The 21,169-nt window shown below is 41.4% G+C and overlaps 2 protein-coding genes across 4 annotated transcripts; both read right to left on the reverse strand.

Moving 5' to 3' along the window:
* Positions 1-42: 42 nt before the first annotated feature.
* Positions 43-9,887, reverse strand: LOC130695819 (trichohyalin-like). 3 transcript variants are annotated; one of them, XM_057518876.2, is made up of 38 exons: positions 9,642-9,887; positions 8,897-9,062; positions 8,677-8,790; positions 8,485-8,572; positions 8,295-8,398; positions 7,991-8,222; positions 7,814-7,921; positions 7,458-7,724; positions 7,243-7,376; positions 6,813-7,176; positions 6,623-6,742; positions 6,472-6,559; positions 6,287-6,399; positions 5,905-6,219; positions 5,333-5,845; positions 5,017-5,236; positions 4,794-4,933; positions 4,595-4,720; positions 4,259-4,429; positions 4,017-4,154; positions 3,833-3,946; positions 3,577-3,745; positions 3,385-3,511; positions 3,212-3,326; positions 2,965-3,132; positions 2,789-2,901; positions 2,579-2,722; positions 2,419-2,515; positions 2,182-2,349; positions 1,967-2,122; positions 1,533-1,899; positions 1,337-1,475; positions 1,103-1,256; positions 938-1,041; positions 713-869; positions 515-657; positions 297-450; positions 43-237 (listed from the first exon to the last, which is right to left on the reverse strand). In XM_057518876.2, the coding sequence occupies exons 2-38, from the start codon at positions 8,977-8,979 to the stop codon at positions 169-171; spliced, it is 6,096 nt and encodes a 2,031-aa protein (XP_057374859.1). In that variant the 5' UTR covers positions 8,980-9,062; positions 9,642-9,887; the 3' UTR covers positions 43-168. The 3 variants fall into 3 exon arrangements, with proteins under 3 accessions (XP_057374859.1, XP_057374858.1, XP_059351454.1); XM_057518875.2 differs by having other exon boundaries at positions 8,668-8,790; XM_059495471.1 differs by lacking the exon at positions 4,259-4,429 and having other exon boundaries at positions 8,668-8,790.
* A 1,546-nt stretch (positions 9,888-11,433) lies between these two features.
* LOC130695824 (transcription factor 12-like) lies at positions 11,434-20,320 on the reverse strand. The gene is made up of 13 exons (XM_059495483.1): positions 19,937-20,320; positions 19,697-19,790; positions 18,871-19,122; positions 18,414-18,733; positions 18,128-18,310; positions 17,640-17,705; positions 17,258-17,431; positions 16,945-17,098; positions 16,687-16,825; positions 16,407-16,508; positions 15,541-15,686; positions 14,473-14,639; positions 11,434-14,374 (listed from the first exon to the last, which is right to left on the reverse strand). Exons 1-13 carry the CDS (start codon positions 20,303-20,305, stop codon positions 14,369-14,371), a joined length of 2,172 nt encoding a protein of 723 aa, XP_059351466.1. The 5' UTR covers positions 20,306-20,320; the 3' UTR covers positions 11,434-14,368.
* Between the last annotated feature and the right edge of the window lie 849 nt (positions 20,321-21,169).

Consider the following 21,169-nt stretch of genomic DNA (forward strand, 5'->3'; position numbering starts at 1 on the left):
TGAAATGAGTCAAATGCATCAACATCGGCCCCGTTAACTGACTGGTTTTTAAATGAATGTATTGTGTTGATGAATTACAACGAAAAACATTTTCTCTGGTGATTCCTCGACTCCCGCAAATGTTGCGTGGACCAACTGTCACTTTCGAAAGCCAGGCTGATGTCAAGATCACACATCAGTTTCTACCGAGCTTTGGTTGCGCAGCATACCACTTCGAGATGGTGTTGCACGACTTGACTGTTAGTTTAATTTTATGCTTTAATTTGACCAATTTTTAAAATATATCACTTTCTTACCGAAAGGGGGGTGGTTCCTCTACTTGATCCAGGTGCAGACAAATTGGTAAGACTAGGGGGTCGCTGCAGCGGTCTGTCGCTAACGCTCACACTCAGCGAATCTTTAGCTGGGGTGTACCTGTCTCGGCTTTCAGTGGAATCTGATCTCTCCATGCTGTAAATGTAACGTAGACCTCAGCGAAAGTAAACGATGATTCTCGATTGCCTTTTAACCTAACCTGCTAGTCCGAGAAGACGAACCCTTTTTAAACATTCCAGTGAGTTTATCTTTGACAGTTTTCTTTTCCTTCTTCCGATCTGGGTCCTTATCCAAACTTAGATCTGAGCCACTGGGTGCCACGGAAACACTCGGTATGAGAGCCTGAGAAATGTGGTAACGTTATAAATGTTTATTTTACCTTTTTAATTAAAAGTACCTGTATTCCTGCGTTCACCAGCTGATTGGCCGTGCCCGTATCTTCAATGCTACGTGATTTCGTGAGTTGTTTTATTTTTCCCATTAGACTTCTCTTTTTCTTAGTTTCTGGAGTAGCAAGAACTGCAGATTCGCTGCGGGTAGAGTCTGTGGATTGTCTGCGTGAAAATGAATGTTACAATATGCTCTTTTAGTGGTTTATTTATAAGGCAAGCAGTACGGTTACCTGTCAAGACTTAAGTCGCGATCAACTGTCCGGCTGCGATATGATGCGTATGGTGGTTCATCATCCATGTAGCTATTGGAAGTATATGAACTAGAAGATGTGGTCTACAAATAATATCTGTCGATCATAACTAGAAACTGTTTGATATTTAAAACATTTTCGCACCTCAATGTCTTTCAAACTTTGGCTTTGCTCCAAGGACAAGGCACGACGGTAAACTGGGGCGCGTTTTGTTATGGAAGGCGCAGGAGTAATGCTCTCTCCAGTATTATTTGAAGTCGAGGTCGATCCCATGTCACCAGGTGCGTTCGACATTGCTCTGAGGGGTAAAAAACGAAACTTTTACTTAACTCCCTTGTTAATAATTTGCTAAAAATGACTGTTTGCGAAACGTTCTACCTTCTAAACATTGTAGTTCGTTTACTGCTGTCATCACTTTCTCGTTGTTGAAGTTTTTTCACATCTTCACTGAATTTGTTGATCAGCTTAAGCGTGGCGACAAACTCCTCGCGTATTTTCTCTTGACGCACGTCTTTTTCTAAACATCTTTTAATCACAAAATAGGCCAAAACATTAACATTTATTTGGAACTAACCTTTTTTTGCACCGGTTGGCAATTCACCAGTCAGGGATTCACCCATGACCAATGGGCACAAGTCCTTCATTTTCTGAACTTCTACGACAAGTTGGCTTACACGTCGTTCGGTGTCCGCGTCAGCTTTGCGTGAATCAACGATGCTCTTTTTCGTATCGTCTCGTTCCTTCTCTACCCGTTCTTTATCGCGACGTAATTTTTCGCACGACGTACGCAGTTTGGCGTGCGCGTCACGCAGCTCCAGCAAGTCACTTTGCAGTTCGGTCACCTTTTTGCGGATTTCGACTTGTTCTTCTTCGTTCGCTCTCTTCTGCTGTTCCAATCGACGTCGTGATTCAAGGCGTTCGCGATCGCGTTCTTTCTCGACCTAAAAAACACGAATTTCTTAGTAGTACGTGAAACAATAAAACGGTACGGCTTTTGGTTTATAGTACTTCAAGTAACGTCTGTCGCAGATCCCGAGCCAAAGTAGATGACTCTTGAATTAAACGCTGTTGTTCTTCTCGCTCTTTCTGCCAAGCAAGTTCCAGCCGAGTTCGAGTGCCTGTAATACGGCTTCGTCCCATCGCCATGATTCTGTCTTCTTCAAGCTAATAAACGATAATGAAACAATCTCTAACGCACGTAAATCATAGTAATAATTAGTTACTTCATTAATTTTAGTTTGGAGCTCGGAAATTTTGATCTCTTTAGCCGATTTTTCATTGATGTATTCTGTCTTGATACGCGAAGTTTCTGAACGCGCTTCATTCAGTTCATCCTCCAGACTTGTAATTTGGGCGTGGAATTCTTCGATGCGAGTCAAGTTATCTTCCATCTATTCGGTTAATAAGAAGAAGTGTGTCTCGTATCTCAGCTTACAATGGAAGACATTCATCGATTTTACCTCACGAGAACGAGCGGCATCTGATCCAGACTTCGCTTTCTTGCTGGGATCAGATTTTAATTCAGAAATCATGCGTTGTGCACCATCAAGCATTTCTCTATTGATAGAAAAAGCACGATGATTAAATAAGGTTTGAGAGAGGGTTTATGAGTTTATTTACCTGAAGGTATCTCTTTCGCGCCTGGCTTTTTCTAGTTGCATTTGAGTAGCTTGAGTTTCTTCTTGCAACAGTGCAACTTTATTGTCGCTGCGCATCTTTGCATGTGTTAACTCAGACCGATGGGCTTTCTCTTCCTGAGCCAACCTTTATTACGAAAAAATATTATGGGTAATCACGTATACCGAAAATAGTTTCTGTGCGTTTGCTTACCTATTCCTAAGTTCACGAATTTCGCGATCGTGCTCCGACGAATCGTACGTCATGCTTCTCTGAATTTTCGTTACTTTATCAAAATCTTCAAGTTTCCTTCGCAGCTCATCGTTCTTAATAAATCATAAATTATTGAAAGGCAGGAATATTTTAAAATTAAGAACAGTATCAACAACCTCTCTTCGAATGTTGTCTATATGGTCCCTGTGCATTTCCTCATCGCGCTTTATCTTCTCCAGTTGTTGATTCTTTTCATCGATAATGTCCTTCAATCGACTTCTTTCAATATACCAATTTTCTCCCGAGTGCCGCAGTTCCTTTTCTTCCAGCTCTTTGACCTTTTCCTATAATGTCACATTTTGTGTGCGTATTATTTTTTTTCTAATCAAATGCAACAAGATAAAAACAGCAATTTTGAATTACCTGCATATCTAGTTTCTCCTTAATCCACGTGTCTTGGCGCAGGTTGAATGTCTCTCTCAGGGTCCGCAATTCTCCTTCGACGGTGTCATGTTCTTTTTTAAGAGAAAGATACTCCCTAACGTAATACACAAATGAGAGCCGTTGTGCAATTTTTGGCGAAGAAAAAGAAATACCTCTCGATGTTTTGTTTGTCCATGACAAGTTTGGCTTTGATCACTAAATAATCTTCTTCGAGCAGGTCGTATTTGGCTGTTAAATCTTCGTACTCTTGATGTTCTTTTTCAAGTTCAAGTTCCAGTTCTAAGTAGAAGAACAAAAATGAATAAATAAAACGAATGTTATAGCGGCATCTGATGAAAGACAACCTCTTGAACGGGTATCTTGATTTTTAAGTTCTTCAAATCTTTCAAGAGCTGCTTTTAGCTCTATCTCTGTCCTTTTAACACGCTCCCGCAATCCCATGACTTCGTCATCCTTTTCACGCATCTCGCCTTCGTACTCTTTCTCCACTCGATCTTTCTTTTTGCGCTCCGCCTGTCGTAAATTACCGTAGAAGACGAAAACAAAATCGTTAGTCCAGAAACTGCAAATCACTTGGCAGGCTGGCGTAGCTGACGTCACCTTTATTTCGACTTCCAAGTCTGTTGCCCGACCTATCAACTGGTCACGTTCTTTGCGCCAATCTGCTTCCAGACGCTGAATTCTTTCGTTCAGTCCCTTCTTGTCCATCTCGGCCTGTTTCAACAGATTAGCCAAATTACTCACGAACATCACTTTTTATATAGAAGCAAAATACTCATGTTACCCTCGTCAATTTTTGCTCCAAATCTTCGGCTTTCGTTTTGAAATTGACTGTTCCTTCTTTGGCCAGTTTAATTTCACGTTCACTCTTCTTTAACGCAGCGTCGACAGCTTTCTTGACTTCATCTTTTAGACTTGCATCCTTCGAACAAAGAATGAATCGTTAGCGTTTGAACCGATATCAACCTGCTTTATCTCTAGGGATCGTGAGGCAGAAGGGAAAGAGAGAAAATAAAAGGGATGCACCAGATCTTTGATCCTCTTGTCTTTAACCACGATAGAGGATTCCAACTCGTCCATCTTAATTCGCAAATCGTTGGCCTGTTTCTTCAGCTCATCGCGTTCTTTCAGCCAATTGAGCGACAGTTCTTTATGCGACGATTCAGCTTGCCGTGCTTTTGCTCGCTCTTCTTCCATCTACTCACGTCAACGACAGGGACGAGTTGGGGGTGACAGAAGGAAGACAAAGACGTAGCCAAGTGAAGGAAGAATAAAAGAAAGAAGTCAGTCAAAAGAAGATTCACTTGACAATTGAAAGTTAAGAGGTGTTGCTTCTGAAGTGTTTTACGTTAAAAACATTACCTCTCGTTCCACATCTGCGATACGTTCGTTGTTGTCTTTCAAAGCTCTTTCCATTTTTCTGTTTTTGTCTTCAGACTCCTTGACCTTCTTCTCCAACTCGGAAAGGCGGTTATCTCTTTCCGTTAACTATAATGTCCATAAGGTTTGATTAGACGTTTAAAACTTTGATCAATAGACATCGTTGAAATTGCGCATGTACCTCTTTTTGTAATTTATGTTTTTCTTGCTTGACCTGGTGAAGCGTATCGAGATCAACGAAATCTCCCGATTGCATTTTGGCTGTCATCTCTGCTTTTTCTTTTTCCAGTTTATCGCATTTTTCTTGCAAAATTTGGTTGGCTGATTTTGTTTTGTATGTGTGTGTGTGTGTGTGTGACATAGTTAGACATAGTTGAATAAAAACATGATAGTGTTAACCTCACCTGAACTGTTACTATTCGCTTTCTTCATTTCTGCTTCTAATTTAGTGATTTTTTCTTCCAATTTTTTCTTTTCGTGTTGCAGGTTATCCCTTTGTTCACGTTCTTCCTTCAGATTTTTGCTTAATTCGGCAATCTTTTTAGTGTCAGAAGGTAAGGGTTGGCCAGCACCAGTCTTTGCTAGCAAATCAGTGAATTCGGTTTCCAATTCTTCCACCATTTTCTGTCGGGCAAGAAATCCAAAGGGTTAATTAGAATTAAGTTGAAGTTAAAAACGATGTAAGCTGTAGGTTAAAAAAAAAAGTGCAATTGGACGAACTTTGAGCTGGATTTTAGTCATTGTATCGTTAGGTTTTTTGGGGGTCCGTTTGACAGCGGCCATTCTGGTCTCCATTCGATGATGAAGATTCTCATTTTCCTTTTCCATGTGCTGCAGCCGAAGAGTCAGTGAATTGATCTGTTCTTCTTTGCTTTTGAGGTCGCGTTCCAGGATCTCCTTCTCCCGTTTGAGAACACTCGACTCTGGCGTTATGGATGCCGTCGATAATCGCGTTCCACGATCACTGGCACGGCCCAATCGCGGTGATTTCTCCAGCTCAATGTGTGGTTTGTGGTTCACGGCTTCGGTGAGTTTCTTCTCCATGGCTTGAATGCGTTCTTCCAATTCCAGCTTATCTAAAAGCAACTTTTCCGCATCTGTTGGCGGAGCTTTGCGAGAGACACGCAGATGCAGTCGACGATTTTCGGCCGTCATCTTCTCGTTCTCTGTTTCCAGCTCTGCCGTTTTGGAACGCAAAATTCCTGCCTCTTGCTCGACGAGTTGCAGTTGCCTCTGCGACAATGTTTCATAAGAAACTCATTTCTTTCTGGTTAATTGCAAAATTAAATCACCTTCAAATCTAAAGCAGATTCACTGGACTCGAGAGATCGACTTCTCTGCACCACCACTTTGCCCTTGTTTTTCTCAGCTTGCGTCAGCGCTTCGTTCAAATGTTCGATTTCTTTGTCCTTTTCCATCAGCTCAGTTTTGAGTTTATTCAATTCTTCGGAAGTGGGTTTGGTAGGCTGCGAACGGGCGTCACCTGCTTTCTCGGTGGATGCCGTTGATTTGGATCTGACTTGCTCTTGGAGCTCCAAAACTTCTTTACTCAACCGATCGTTTTCACCTTCAATGTCTTCCATTTTACGTCTCAACACAGCAGTTTCCTAAAGTTTCATGTTTTTTGACATTTCGTGGAACGTTTAAATTTGTAGAAAAAAAAGTTCAAGTAACCTGTTCGTTCAATTCTAATTGCAGCCGAAGTTCAGAAAGGCTAAGGTCATCAACATCCCCTGAAATTCCTTCGTCCTTATCGACTGAACTGTCCGGTGTGTTTCTTCTACTACCTTATATTACATTTTAAAATTTAAAAAGATATAGAGGTGTGAATTTTTCGAATTCAAAACACGGCATTTTACCTTTCTTCATTGCCATTTTTTTCAATTGCATAACCAAAGATTCGTTCTCTTCTTCGACACGACTCAGCTTCTTACGCAACGACTGCGCCTGTGTTTGGCAAAATTCATTTGGCAAATGCAAATAAAATGTGAATAAATTATCAACGTTTACCTCCTCTTCAGCGAATTTGAGCTGTTCACGAAGATCTGCTTCTCTTTCGTGTGAATCTTGGAGATCTCTTTGAAGCTGAGAAACGTCTTCTGTTGATTTTGACAATGCGCCATTCGTTCCCTGTTTTAAAGCAAAATTCCATGTTTGAAAAAGAAAATTCATTCAACCTATTTATGATCAAAAGCTGAACCTCCAAACTTCTGCTTTTGCTAAGCACAGGTCCTGACAGCGGTGCATCTTTGCCTCCAGCTCGAATTTGCGATTGCAGTTTTTGAACTTCTCTTTGAGATTGGACAAGTTGGTCTCGGGTCTGATTCAGTTCCTGTTCCAGCTGCGAAATCCTGTCCTGTCCTTTACCCGGAACGGAACTCGTGGCCGCAGGATTGCTGCCATTACGCAGCTCCTGATTCTGTAATTCAAGTTCGTGTTTGTCCGTCTCCATTTGTTCCATTCGGCGTTCTGCCTTCCGCAACTTGAACTGCAGGATGCGACAATTTTTCGCCGTCTGTTCCAGGTCTTTCTTCAAATCTCGGTATTCATCCGCCTGGTCCTCTCTTATTTCGTTTCAATCGAAAATATTCAAGTCTCTAAAAATTCTGTCTATGAAAATGTCCATTTACCTGAAATTATCTTGCAGTTCGTCCATTTCGTCCACCATTTGCCTCATATCTTTTTTAAGTTCTTCGTTCTCCTCCATGAGTTCTTCGATGAGAGCCTCCGCCGCAGCCGATTTGGCACGTATTTCTTCCATAGCCTGGAAATGTGGAATGCAATTCGGAAGCGTGTGTTAAACCATTTCATTTCCGTCTAACAGGCTGGCCGAGAATATTCAAACCTTGTGCGTCTGTGCTGATGAAGGGCGAGACTCCAACTCACGTTCCAGCTCGGTGACACGCAGTTCGGCCGATCGCTTATCGTCCATCAGGTCTTCGTTGCTGGCTTCCAATTCGCGGATCCTCTGCTGGAGTCGCATGCTCTCAGATCCGGTGCCGCCGTTTACACTACGGAATTTCTTGTTTGACAGTTCGTCCTTCTCCCGTTCCAGACGCTCGCATCTTGCCCTGTATTTGTCGATTTCTTTTTTCATGCTATTCACTTGATCCTGGAATGCAACGAGAATCGATTTTTAAGTCTTGCGGGACATTCATTATTTAATGAAATTAACATAGGAAATAATTTGTTGTGGCGCACCTGAAGTTCGTCGAAATTTGTTTCTACTAGAGTGGTTTCTGTCGTCTCTGTGGTTTCGGTGATATCAGTTCCAGCAAAGCTACTGGCATCATCATCCGATCCGCGAGACTAAACAAATCATTCAATCATAATTGGAATTAGCGGCAACAGATGGCAGCATTGATTCGTTGTTGAAACCTTAATATTGGAACGTTTAACCTCCAAGATAAACTGAACATCTGGGCTGTTGTAGTTGGTATCGCTTGGCACTTCTTTCAACGAATGAATCTGAACGCGCTTCTTTCGAAGTTTTTCGCTTTCATCGCCTGAGCTTCCCCGCCGGCTGGACTCGAACTCGCCGCTACCTTTCGCCATGGCGCCACTTCCTGAAGCATCTTGGAGAGTTGCCGAAGATCTGTGTTTAGTTAATCTAAAAAAAAAAAACAAAATAAAACAAAATAATAAGAACTTATATAAACAAGTCAAATGTTGTTACACTTACCTAGAAAACGCTGATCCGGAAATCGACGAATAAATACTGCCGTAATCTTTGGATTTTTCCGATTCTTTTTCATTTTTAGAGCCTCTGGCATCACCTAGCGCTTCCTTAAAAACAAAAAAAAAAAAAAAAAAACAAATAAAAACGATAAGAAGATAAACATCAGTTCACTCTTATGTAACATGTTCATTACTTCTCTCAGTAGCGGGATTTCCGTTGTGTTCCTGCGGCTTAAAGCTACCGATTCTCGCGAGCGGACGGGGACAACAGGTGTCGGCATACTTCAATTAAAAAAACGCAAAAATGAAACACTCCAAAAAAAAAAAAATGTTTTTTTTTTTTTTGCAATTTGGAACACGTGGAACATAATGTGTACTTGTCCAACTTTGAATCGTCGAGGCTGTCCACGGAGCCAGAACGGTCTTCTCTACGTATTGAGCTAGAAGGGGATTCTCCACTCTCTTTGCGATTCGTGGAATTCGAATGCTCCTTGTATTCGCTAAAACAAAACAAAACAAAATTGGGTTTAATAGGAAATTTGAAAAAAAAAAAAAAAAAAAAAAAAAAAAAACACTTATCGTTTGAAATTTGGGGTTATTTATTACCGAAAGCATCGCTTGCACCGGGTAGGCCACCGTACTTGCGGATGGAAACCCAACGGACACAGCGGATCGGCCACTTTAGGCATTTTTATTTATATCCTTGGGCCCCTTGCTTTTTTTCGGTGCTGCAACCTTTCGTATCAGAAACGCGTTTCTTCGGCTAACACGCCTTTGCCAATCAGCCGACATCAGGAATTGCAACATTAAAAAAGAAAATCAGTTTAGATAAGGAATGCATTAAATGACGATGGTGTGTGTCGACTTTCAATCTATTAAAAAAAAAAAACGAGTTATGGTGGACTCTTGAGTTAGTAAACGGCTATTAATTAGTGACGTGTTAACAACCACTAGACGATATCGTAAATGACGAGAGGGAGGATCTTGGACGGCTAAACGACGCTCGATAAATTCGTTTTCAAATAGGACTTGTTACGCTTTGTATCCAAAGGCATTGGCTAATCGAATCAAACTAATTTCTACCAAAATACAAAATCTAATTCGACAATGAAAAGACGTACATGTGCGCATCGTTGAACATTTCGATTGCCTTTTAAAACTAGGAAAATTAGCGTTTCGTTTAAAAAGCGAATGTTGATCTCGATCAGAATTGCGCAACGAAAGGCCGTAATGTTCCACAGATGGCGCAACAAAATACCCCGTGCACCAATCCCGCCTCAACCTTTTTTTCCTGCGTGAATCTTAGTATCCAGTCAAAAACAATTTTCTTTGTCAGGGCTATGTTTCGTACCTTCCGACTACATCCTAAATTCGGCACGTCAATCCATTACGTCTGGAAGATGATTTCTAATCGTCCCAAAGTTAAACAGCCAACGTAACACTTCACTGGAACCTCGAAAAAAAAAAATGTTTTTTTTAAACAAATGGCTGAAATAGAAAAATTGCGCGCACTATCTTCGAAATCAATTCAAACAACTTGCACCCCACAATAACCAGGACGGGGCGTTGTTGTCTTGCAGATGCGTTTAAACTTAAAGAATTGCAGTCAAAAGTCGTTGACGAAATGCAACACAACCATTAGGGCACCGGTGCTAAGCGAACACTGTTGAACGTATGCCGGCCAGTGGGGGGAACTTGGGCACGCACTTCTATGTTTAGCCCGGGCTGCTGGCAGGCGCCACAAGCCCCCGACCAGAGAGAGAGAGAATCAGCCGTTCGGGTTGGTGGATATTTTCGTTCTGCCGTCGACACAACGAGAGCGCGCGGGGTCCTCTTCGCTTCTTTATTATCTTCCAATACTTCTTCTTGTTACATACATACATACACACACACACACACACACACACACCCAACCCCTTAAAAAAAAAAAAAAGAAAACATTCTTATAGCGTTTATATGCGTACACGCTCAATAGACAAGGGCCAGCTCTTTATTTATGGCTAGTTTGGCACACAACAACAATTGCTTGACTTTCCAATTTGTTTTTGCCATGTTCCGCCAATCCAACCATAGACAAAGTCCCCCCCCCCCCCTCCTGGTGATACGAAGAGGATTTGATATAATTTTTTTTTTTAAAGGCTTTAGGAATTGTTGATGACATTTACGGCGCAATCAAAAAATAGGTGTCAAAGCGAAACCTATAAATCTCCTTGTGACGCTTTCGAATGTTGCACGCGCGTGCCCTCTAGCGGTGGCCGGTAACTCACGTTGAACGCGGGAAAAAAAACGATCCTTCGGTGACGATGGAATGCTGGAACACTAAAAACGCGGCGATGGTCTAGACTGCTCTTTGCTTCTACACATACACACAGTTTGAATAGCGGTCTTTGCATAACTGCTTGTCTGTGCATGTTTTGGCCTCTTTTTTGCAATCAACAAACTACTCAGTCCAATCATTTTTCGTGCGACAAGAAAACGAAACGGGCTTTCCAAAAAAAAAAAAAAACGGGGATGGCAAAAAGGCCAATCCAATCAACATATTTTCGCCGCCCTTTTGCAAAACACCAACTGAATTCAACACTATTTTCAAACGTACTTACATTTTTTGATGGAATTTGATTTGGAGATCAAAATTTTGCTGGCATGCCAATTCAGAGCAGTTCCAACACGATTGGATGGCGTGCATCCTCCCCCTCCCGAAGCCTTCGCCAAATGTTAAAAAAAGGCGTGGAACACCATGTCCATTTGGGCGCGTCCTCTCTTTATTCACGTTCATGTTTTATCTTCGCAAACTTGATGCTTTTGATTCACGAAATAAAACAAATCGATTACTAAAAATATCGTAGCCAAAAATGTTAATGACGTCCATCCGTCTTACGTGTTGTTTGGGGGGACATCATTTTCGGACGCATCGTTCTCCTTCTTGCCACAGCATTCCGCACAAGGAATTGTAAGTTCGGCTCGACAGTTCAAACTGTCGAGCTTCACGTCGTAATGTCAGGAAGTTCACACTCACGTGCACCAATTTACCACAAGAATTTGAGTAAAGATGCAACGAGAGAATTCCTTTTCGCATAGAACACAGTTTCACACACGTTTGGCTTTTGTTAGCCCAAAAAAAAAAAAAAAAAAAAAAAACGCTCTCGGTCGTACATCATTTTTTTTTCAAAAAAATGGCAATGGCACGTTTATTACAACTTCCATGATGAGAGAGAGAGAAAGAGAGAGAAACGATGCGTACAGAGTGTGTCAACAGGGCGAATTGAGGGCGAGGGGGGGGGAGATTGTATGTCGATAGCAAAAAAAAAAAAGCAAAGAAGAATACCATTAAAACAATCAATATAAGATATGATATCGATGAGGGTCGGCAAGGATGATTTAAACACGGTGAAAGAAAACAAGAGACAAATCAAGACAGGAAACAAACAAAAAAAAAATCGATTGACATTTTTTTTTTTTTTTGTTTGGTTTTTTTTTTTTTTTTTTTTCCGGTCAAAAAGTACATGAAACACACAAGAGGGTTGAGGATGTAATAAACGGTGCTCCAGCTGGAGATATTTAAAAAAAAAAAACAAAAAAAAAAAAACACGTGGTTTCTTGTCTGTGTGTGTTAAACCATTTGATAATAAGAGGCGAATGTAGCTGAAACTCACGTAGAAAGGGAACGCACATTTAAATCAACGATAGCTATGGAAAAGACTTGATGTCTGGCATCTATTTTGTCATTCAAATTCCCCATTTAGAAAAAAAAAAAAAAAAAAAAAGACAAATCATTCAAAAGCAAAAATTTTTTAAAACAAATTAATTAAACGAAATGAAAAGGAGGGGCAACGTGATTTTTTTAGAAGTCATAATTTTTTTTTTCAATTTTTTTTTTTTTTAAACTCGATCTGAGACGATTGAACTGAAAAAAAAAAAAAAAAAAAACACACCCCATGGTCCTATCGCATCCCTCGGCAAAAGATATGGAGGATTGTGGTAAGGGGGAGCGGCGGAGAGGAGCAGGAGAGGATAAAAATGAAAAAAAAAAAAAAAAAAAAAAACGCAAACGAAGGTGGACGCACACACAACTCCCACAAATGTCTCCCGAATGTCATGGAAAACAACGTACGCTTGATTATTGATGCCGAAACGACTTTCGATGACAATCCCGCAGGCAGGAAAATAATTTTTTTTTTTTAATAATAAAAAAAAAAAAAAAAAAGAAATGAGGAGGGTGGGGGGGAATTTCTTGGTTTGGATATGAAAACAAAACTAGACCTCAACCTCTTCTCCAGTTTCTCCTATTCATTTCATACGGTGCTCGTGCACTGTCTTCTTTTTTTGAGATCGCCGGCTATGCTTTGCATTTCTCACTAAAAACATTAAAACAAAATTATAAAATAAATATAAAAAAAAAAAAAGTACTACAATGCCCTAAGAGGAGTCCTGTTTGTAAGAAAGAAGGATTTAAAAAAAAAAACATACGGAGGAGAACGAGATGCTTCAACAAGAAAAAACGTGACATGGTCGTAATGGAAAATCAGCTGATATGTCCTCGGGAGTTTGGAGGGAGGCCCTTTTCGATTGCTTTTTGCTGCTGCTTAGTTCAAGAGGATATAGGTACGTTCCAAATGTGTCTTTTGTGCTTCGAAGTGAGGGAGAGAGGGGAGGGGTAGTAATAAAGGCACGCTGATGAGAGAGAGAGAGAGAAGAGCGAGAGAGATGCTTCGTGTGGTAGAGGGGACAGGTGTGTGTGTGTGTGTGTGTGTGTAGGGAGGCACATACAAATTGAAAACCCAAACGCTACGCGGAAGTGTGTGGCTAATGAAACCAGCTGCAGGTGAGCAAAAAGTAGGTGTCAAAAACAAAAAAAAAAAAAAATAAATCATAAAACAAAACGCTTGGCAAAAAAAAAGAAAAAAAAAAATAATAATAATCAAAACTCAAGCTACTCGTAATAAAGCTACTCAGCTAGACCATCAGGAGCTATTCCGACACGTTCTTGTGGGAGAGTGCAACGACATGGTGATTATCATAGGGGGCAGGGAGGAAAGAAGAAGAGAGAGAGAGATAAGAATCGAGGCTATAACAAAAACAGAAAATGGATGGGAATAACGTTTTACACGATCAAACGCAGACGGGGCACGCAATGCATACAGGTGAACATCGTCAACGAGTGTTAGATCAAATGGGTGATGACGAACTGCATTAACGCGTGTTTCCATTTTAAATGTTTCCATTTTTCGCGCCCTTTTTTTTTTTTTTTTTTTTTTTTTTTTTAAATCGTCGTTAAACTGCGTCCATGTGATGAGGATTGGGATGAAGGACGAGGAGGAGGAGGAGGAGGGTTTTGAAGACATGTCATAAAAATCTATACAATCATTGTGTTAACGAGCGACGAGCTTTGCCTTCCACGGGAGAACGGTAGCAGTTATGGATTTCTTGTAGTTGTCCGGATTGCATAATATGTACTCGGTCGCGATAACAAAGAAAAAATTTCCAGCTCCAAAAAAAAAAAAAAAAAAAAAAAATTTAAAAGAAAAACGTGAGGGACGGTAGCGAGGTAAGATGTCGCTGCCCGATATTATTATTTTTCTTCTTCTTCTTCTTCTTCTTCTTCTTTGCTTACCCTTTCCGTTCGTGTGTCCATCCGGTTGAAAATCAAGCGCTCGAGGATACCAGAAAGTGTGTGTGTATGGGAAGAGGAGAGGATATTGGAGCACCCGTTCAGAATTCAATCACATCGCAAAGACGCCAACTTGCACTCACGCACACACGCACGCACACGCACACACATTTAACTGATACATCTCACCAGTAACAAGAAAACCACAATAGTTTCTTTCTTTTCATATTACTTTTGTTTTCCCCTTTTTCTTCTTTTCTTCTTGGATTAAGAACAAAAAGAAAAAAAAAAAAAAACAAATTTCAGAAAAAAAAAAAAGGGGGGGAAACGAACTGCGCGTGTTCGATATAGGATTGTTTATCGTCGATCTGGCAACGCACTTTGACGTAATGGCCAGCTCTTTTTTTTTTTTTTAATATTGTGTGTGTGGACAACTTCAGAGTTTGATGCGAGCCCGCGAGTTGTTGGATTCAAAACTTGAAATAGAAAGGAGAAGAAAAACAAAATTATTTATTCATTTGTTTGTTTGTTTGTTTTTGAATTTCATCATTTATGGAGGAAAAACAAAACTTACAGATGATGGCATCGATCCAAAGGGGATCATCGGGGGCGGTCCGCCGCCACCAGCACCTCCGCCACCGCCCAGATGAGGCGGGCCTTGCATTCCCTTGGCGGATCCGTCGTCAGCCTTTTCCTCTTCGCGTCGTTTCAGACAGGCCGCTTTCGGATTCAGATTTCGCTCTGTAAAATTAAAACAAAAACAAATCGACACAATTGAATTATTTAGTTTCGATAAAAACAAATCTTTTGATTTCGATTGGTGAAGGAAAAAGCGACAGAAAAGATATCGAGAAGAGAAATACCGATTTTCTTTTCCCCCAAGAAAACCAAAATAAAAACATGTTACCAATTAATTATTATTTTTTTTTTTTTAAAGAAAAGATAAGCAATTCATCTACGTTTTTTTTTTTCTAATTAAATTGTAACGACTGGTAACATGTCAAATGACGTTCAAAATCAGGAGGGGAAAAAAAAACAAATCAAAAGGTAGCATTCGAATTGGGAGAATTTTGGTTAGTCGACAGCGGGAATAACGAAAAAAAAAAATATTTATGATGGGGGGGGTGTGTGTGTGTGTGTGTGGGAAGGGTTTCGGGATAGATAAAAACAAAAAAAAAAAAAAAAACGAAAAATATAGTAAGTGAAGGTTAAATCACAACCAAAAGCGAAACAAATGACGATGCATGCACTGTCGATGAAATTGCAACATAATTTACTGCTTTCAAAAAAAAAAAAAAAAAAAAAAAAAAATTTCATTTTCTAAAGACTAAAACTGAATGAAAAGCCATGCATTTTTCAGCTCTAATCAAAAACAAAAACAAATTAAGTAAATGATAATTGTAAAGACGAAAGCAATGACCGAAAGCTGATTTTAAAATCCACTACAAAATTTAAACTGATGAAATTACAGATAAGATTTCGGCATTGCTTTCATCTCGACTGTTTTTGAAAATTTGCTTTTACTCAACAAAAAGGGAAAGAACGTAAGAAGAGACAACACGATAAACACGTTGTCACACTTTTTTAAATTAGCAATTGATTTGATTTTTTTTTGTGTTTTGTTTTTGTGTGGCAGTAGTACCTCGCACTTGCTGCTCGAGCTGCATGATGACCTCAACGGCCATGTTGAGGATGCCCAGTTTGGTTTGCGGCTTGTCCGACTTCAAATGCGTCATGCACATGCGCCCCAATTCCTTGAGCGCTTCGTTGATATCCCGGATTCGGATCCTAATGGTATTGGGTATTTTTTTTTTTTTTTTTTTTTTTTTGGTAGAGGGGAGGGAAAGGGTTTGTATGGAACAGGTGATAATGAAAAAAAAAAAATAGGGGATGTGTGAAAAAAGGAGGATGGAGGTGAGGGAAATGAGGTAAGTTATGGAAGAGTATGTTTGTTTGTGTTGGAAAGATTGGAGGGGGTCGATTGGAAGAAAGAGATAGCCAGAAAGAGAGAGAGAGAGAGAGAAAGAGAGACACAGGCGAGAGAGAGAGAGAGAAGAGAGAAAAACAAAAGAAACGGGTTACTACTCGTTCGCTGACAACTACCTCTAACACGTTGCTCCAGCTGCGTGATGACGTCGACAGCTTGGTGAAGCACCGTCAACTTGGGCTGCGTCTTGTCAATCTTGAGATGCATTTGACACATGCGGCCTAACTCCTTGAATGCTTCGTTTATGTCTTTCACGCGCACTCTGACAGTCGGACAAGATTTGCGTCATCAAACCCATCACTACATCCTTTCTTTCTTTCTTTCTTTCTTTCTTTCTTTCTTTTTAAATGGCCATTTACAACGTATCTAAAAACACAACCACAGCCCCTCTACTCCAAAGATCCCCCCCCCCCCCCCCAAATTAAAAACGAATATACATTTCCTCCCCTTTCCCTGACTGGACCGAATTTTCAAATACAAAAAAAAAATATCTTGAAATTTGAAATTTTGAGTTTTCTTACCGTTCCCGAGCGTTGTTCGCTTGCCGCCTTTCCTTCTCCTTGACGACCTTGACGGCCGGATCGAGTCCCTCGTCGTCGTCGTCCTCGTCATCGCTACCGGCACTGCTTAGAAACCGCCGAGGTAAATCGGGTCCAGGTAAAGAAAAAGCCGAGAAAAAAAAAAAAAAAATGAAAAACAAAAAAGAAAAAAAAAATTCACCATTAGTATGAATGAAATGAAAATTGTGTTTAAAACGGAAACAAGAAATCGGTTAATAAGACGGCCGAAGGTACGCACTACCTCCGCGAGCGTTTGCTGCTTTTGCTCGCGCCTCCGTGGCTGGACGAGGTCGGTGTGTTGGCTGAAGCCCCGCCCAGCGATGAAATGCGTCCGTCCAGGCCCAATTTCGCTTCGCTGCTGTCAGGGTCTTTTCGTTTTTCTAATAATCGTCGACGGAAAGGAGGCGAAGAGTACATGCAAATGAATCAAAAGATTTTTAGTTTAACACGGCATATTTTTTTTTTTATTTAAAAAAAAGAAAACAAAAAAAATGTTTACTTGAACTTGTAGGTGGAGCTTTGGGTATCGAAGGAAGGCCGTCTACCATGGACCGGTCCACGGCATCGTGAATGGGTCCACCGAGAGATGTGGGACCCAGATTGCCGTAAGACGATGGGTGTCCGACTGTGCTGCTGACCGGATGGTGTCCACCCTGAAGGAGGATTTAAAAAAACAAAACAAATATAAATTATGATAATGTATGCAAAATATTTTCACGGTGCCGCAAACAATTATTTGTCTTCTTTTTTTATTTTTTTTATTTTTTTTTTTTTTTGCGTTCGGACGTGAAATCGGACATGAAATTCAATACCATGAGTGGTTCGAGGACGGGCGGGTAGGCGGCCATAATGCCGTTGGAATGTGACAAGGCGGGTGAGGGACCAGTACCGGGCAGCGCAGACTGTGGCCCACCGACTACCGATTCGGCGTGATTCCGTAGAACGTTGATGGCATCGTCCAGTCGCTCTTCCATCCGAGTGGTCGCCTGATGGCCAAAAGATCCATTTAACGGATTCGTAAGACTCTATTGATATACATATACATCAACATGTATATGTGTGCACGTTTTATAGATAATTCTTTTTACAATTTAAATACAAATCCCTTATTTTTTTTTTTTTTTTTTTTTCAAACACTACGTCACAACATTAAAAGAGTCTACTGGTAGAACAACAATTAAGACCGAAAACTACCTCGGTGTGATTCCTAAGAATGCCAATTGCATCGTCCAGTCGCTCTTGCTCGGGCATGCGACGAGCCTGAACCATCCAATAAAAGTAGGACGCAACGACGAGCAAAAAAAAAAACAAAATCAAACAGAAAGACAATCAGAACATAAACAAGACAACAAAAAGAAGAAAGGAGGTTCGTCACACACAAACACGAAGCTCTAAAAAAGAAGGTCTCTTTTTTGTCTGTGTGTGTGTGTGTGTGTGTGTGTTTCGCATCATTCGTGTTCCGGTGGAACTCGAGAAGTGAAATAACAAACCCTCACGGTATTGGGAAAGGGTAAGCAAAAGCCGGGGCAAAACAAAACAAACGGTCAAGCAACTTCCGTCAACAATCAAACGCGACCCCGAAGGAGAGGCGCATTCTATCAAACTGCAACACGTACCCTCGAGCAACAGCTGGACGAGATCTACGAAAGAGAGAGAGAGAGAGAGAAGAAAGAGAAACGTACCATGTGGAGATTGCGTTCATTGTAGAGAGGCGAGGCAGTGTTGGCTACTCCTGCCGGATGCGTGTGCGGATGAGGAGGACCGTTCCACTGCGGCTGATTCACCGATGTCAACGGAGGTGGCGATGAGACGGGCGTAGTGGGATGCGAGCTGAAACTGCTCGTGCTCTGATCAGCGGAATAGATCTACAACAGCAAATTCAATTTTATTTTATTTTTTTTTAAGAAAAAAAAAAAAAAAAAACACATTTAATTATTTCTTTAATTAAAAAAGAAAAGAAAAACTAACCGATGCTAGAGCTTTGCCTAGAGCGTCCCCTGTCTGGCCACCAGGGCCGGGCGGTGGACCTAAGTTGGGACTGTGGCTGTACATTGAAGGTGATTGGACTGTGGAGGCCGCTCCAGCCTGGATAACGCCCGACTGCGATACGGGGCCTCTCATCGGGCCCGTGGCCGAATTGCGAAAGGTGGACATGGGTGGAAGACCGGAGCTCATCAAATTGTTAGCGCCGCTATGATCCTGCGCCGGGGATAAAGCGACATTGTAGCCGCCCATTCCAGATGGGTCGTGAAGGGGGCCTGATCCCATTCCGTGCATTCCAGGACCTGCTACGATGCAAACAACAACAACAACAACAATTAAATATTAAAATTTTTGAATTGAGCCAAAATAAAATAAAATAAAATAGGGCAGATTAAAAAAAAAAAAAAAAAAAAAAAAAAAATAGAAAACTGACTGAAAATACCCTGGCCAGGGTAAGAAGGCTGTCCTCCCATGAGTGTGTTGGGTATGCCTCCACCTCCGCCGCTATTCATCAGCGGTGGCGTCTGCCCGACTTGTTGTTGTTGTTGTTGTTGCTGCTGCTGCTGCTGTTGTTGCTGTTGTTGCGGTTGCCCTTGTTGCTGGCCAGCATAGCCACCGTACGGGCCGGCATGTAAAGGCGCGCCTCCGTTCCCATTGGACGCCCACGGATCGGCTGGATGTGTCGATCCATCACCTGCGAAAATGCAAAGAATTTTCAAAAAAAACGTTTCAAAACGACCGAGCCCAATCGTATTTTATCCAGTGGTAAATCTCTAATAGCCGATGATGTGTTTATTGTACCCGTCGTTTGGGACTAGGCAACAGCTGACACGTCCATCAGTCTTCAATCGACGTCTATTTATTTTTCGTAGAGTTAAACGTGACGAAAAATTCCCCTTTCTTCAAAACATACCCCATTCCATTTAAACGAAATAATGATGCAATTTTTTTTTTGGAATGATATCCCTTCATGAAAACTATACCAGAAAACGAAGTGGCAAGAGACCACACAGATTGCACGAAAGAGGCCACCCTCAATAGAATCCACACACCCCCCCCCCCCCCTTTCGTTCTCCGTATTCTTTACACCGTTTCGCAAAGGTTTTCTTTTCAATGGATCGCACATCGATGCGTCGATGTCACGTTATTCACCGTGGACCTTCTCCCCCATCTCTTCATATTTTTTTTTTTTTTTTTTTTTTTTGTTGACAAACACAATCATTAAGTAGTTTTGTTTTTAAGGACAAGGTACGACCTTGTCATCTTACCCATAAAATAGGAATCGCCGTAGAGTCCTCCTCCGGGCTTTGGGGAAGTGTACCGCGGCGAGTCCTGTGGAAAGTCCATGTTCTCCGATCCATACTAGAAAAAAAAAAAAAAAAGAAAAAGAAATTAATTTAAACGATTTAATCCAGAGGGGGAAGAAAAAAAATGATGCCGTTGGCAATGGATCAAACGCAGTCAACAACAACAACAAAAAAAATGGATGATGTCACACGAAATCTAACCGAAACGGGTCTGTTGGGATAGGCGGGACTGATGGGCGAGGGAGTGGCCGGACTGGGTGTCGGAGTAGGTGTCAGTGGACTGTTGCCACTGCCGGGTGAGGAAACGGCCGGATTATTGCTGTTGCCGGCCGCCGTCCAGTAATGCGGATTCCTGCGTCGCGCAATCACGTCAAACGTCTGACGGACAGGCTGGACTGCCGTCGAGGCAGCAGCACCAACGTTCGTCCAGTTATTATTACTATTGCAATTGGCCGTGTAACTAGCGTTCCAAACGCCGTTCGATTGCGGCTGAATCACGTGCCCGCTCTGACGGTAAGCCATTGTCACATTGGGAGGTGGGACGCTCGTTCGGTTCGGTAATCCAGGCATTTATTTCAAACAAAAAAGCAACGCGCCCTCACGAAACACAAGTGGCAAGAAACAAAACGAGACTTCGGAAGTCTTTAAGAAAAAAAAGAAACGTAGGAGTCGAGTGGCTCAATTCAATGAGAAACCCAGGGCTCCTGGTTACACTTCAGGGTCCATTCCATCGTTGTAAAATCGTTGAGCAAAAAAAAAAAAAAAAAAAAGAAAAATAATAAAGACACACACGCGCACACACACACACACACATAAAGTAACAAGCCGTTTTTGGGGGGAAAATCCTCTATAGCACACAGATTGGCACCGACTCAGAAGCAGGACTGACCCGTCTAGCTTTGGTGCTGGTCCGGTTGCCCCTCTCCTAACGAACTACGTCTCCCTTCCTCACACACACACACACACAATGAGCTCCGCCTCCTTTTTTTTAAGAGGGGATACTACACAAGTAAGAGCGCGATGTGTGTGTGTGTGTGTCTTTTTGGGAAGGTTTCCAGCCCAACGGGTCGAGGTCGATAGCGATGCCATCTACTGTGCAAATGATCTCCCCACGCGAATCTTGTCATCTAAGCCACGCCAACCCAAAAAAAGAGAGAGAAAGAAAATATGTTTTCTACGATTCGTCTTGTTCTTTATTCTGTGATATCATCCGCTTCAATCACTGACTGCAAAAAAAAAAAAGCCAGAATGAAAAAAAAAAAAAGAAAAGAAAAAGAAAACCGGCTACCCATTTCACTGGCGAAAGGGAATCCGATGGACAGGCAGGTTGGCCTTTTTTTTTATTATTATTCTTTCAACGAAACGACATTGATGACTTTTGGTGTGTGTGGTTAGTAGAGAAAAAAAGAAAAAAACTCGCGTTTTGTCCAGTGC

The sequence above is a fragment of the Daphnia carinata genome, chromosome 5 (genome assembly GCF_022539665.2).
Source record: "Daphnia carinata strain CSIRO-1 chromosome 5, CSIRO_AGI_Dcar_HiC_V3, whole genome shotgun sequence".
In the NCBI taxonomy this organism is placed as follows: Eukaryota; Metazoa; Arthropoda; class Branchiopoda; order Diplostraca; family Daphniidae; genus Daphnia; species Daphnia carinata.

Coding starts and splice junctions, on each gene's coding strand:
- LOC130695819 (XM_057518875.2), bottom strand. CDS start 8,979: ATGCCTAAAGTGGCCGATCCGCTGTGTCCGTTGGGTTTCCATCCGCAA. Junction 2,723..2,788: donor ATTCGTGAACTTAGGAATAG/GTAAGCAAACGC, acceptor TTCGTAATAAAG/GTTGGCTCAGGAAGAGAAAG. Junction 451..514: donor TCGTCTTCTCGGACTAGCAG/GTTAGGTTAAAA, acceptor TTACATTTACAG/CATGGAGAGATCAGATTCCA.
- LOC130695824 (XM_059495483.1), bottom strand. CDS start 20,305: ATGCCTGGATTACCGAACCGAACGAGCGTCCCACCTCCCAATGTGACA. Junction 19,791..19,936: donor ATCCCAACAGACCCGTTTCG/GTTAGATTTCGT, acceptor TTTTTTTTCTAG/TATGGATCGGAGAACATGGA. Junction 16,509..16,686: donor AGCAGCAAACGCTCGCGGAG/GTAGTGCGTACC, acceptor GTTTCTAAGCAG/TGCCGGTAGCGATGACGAGG.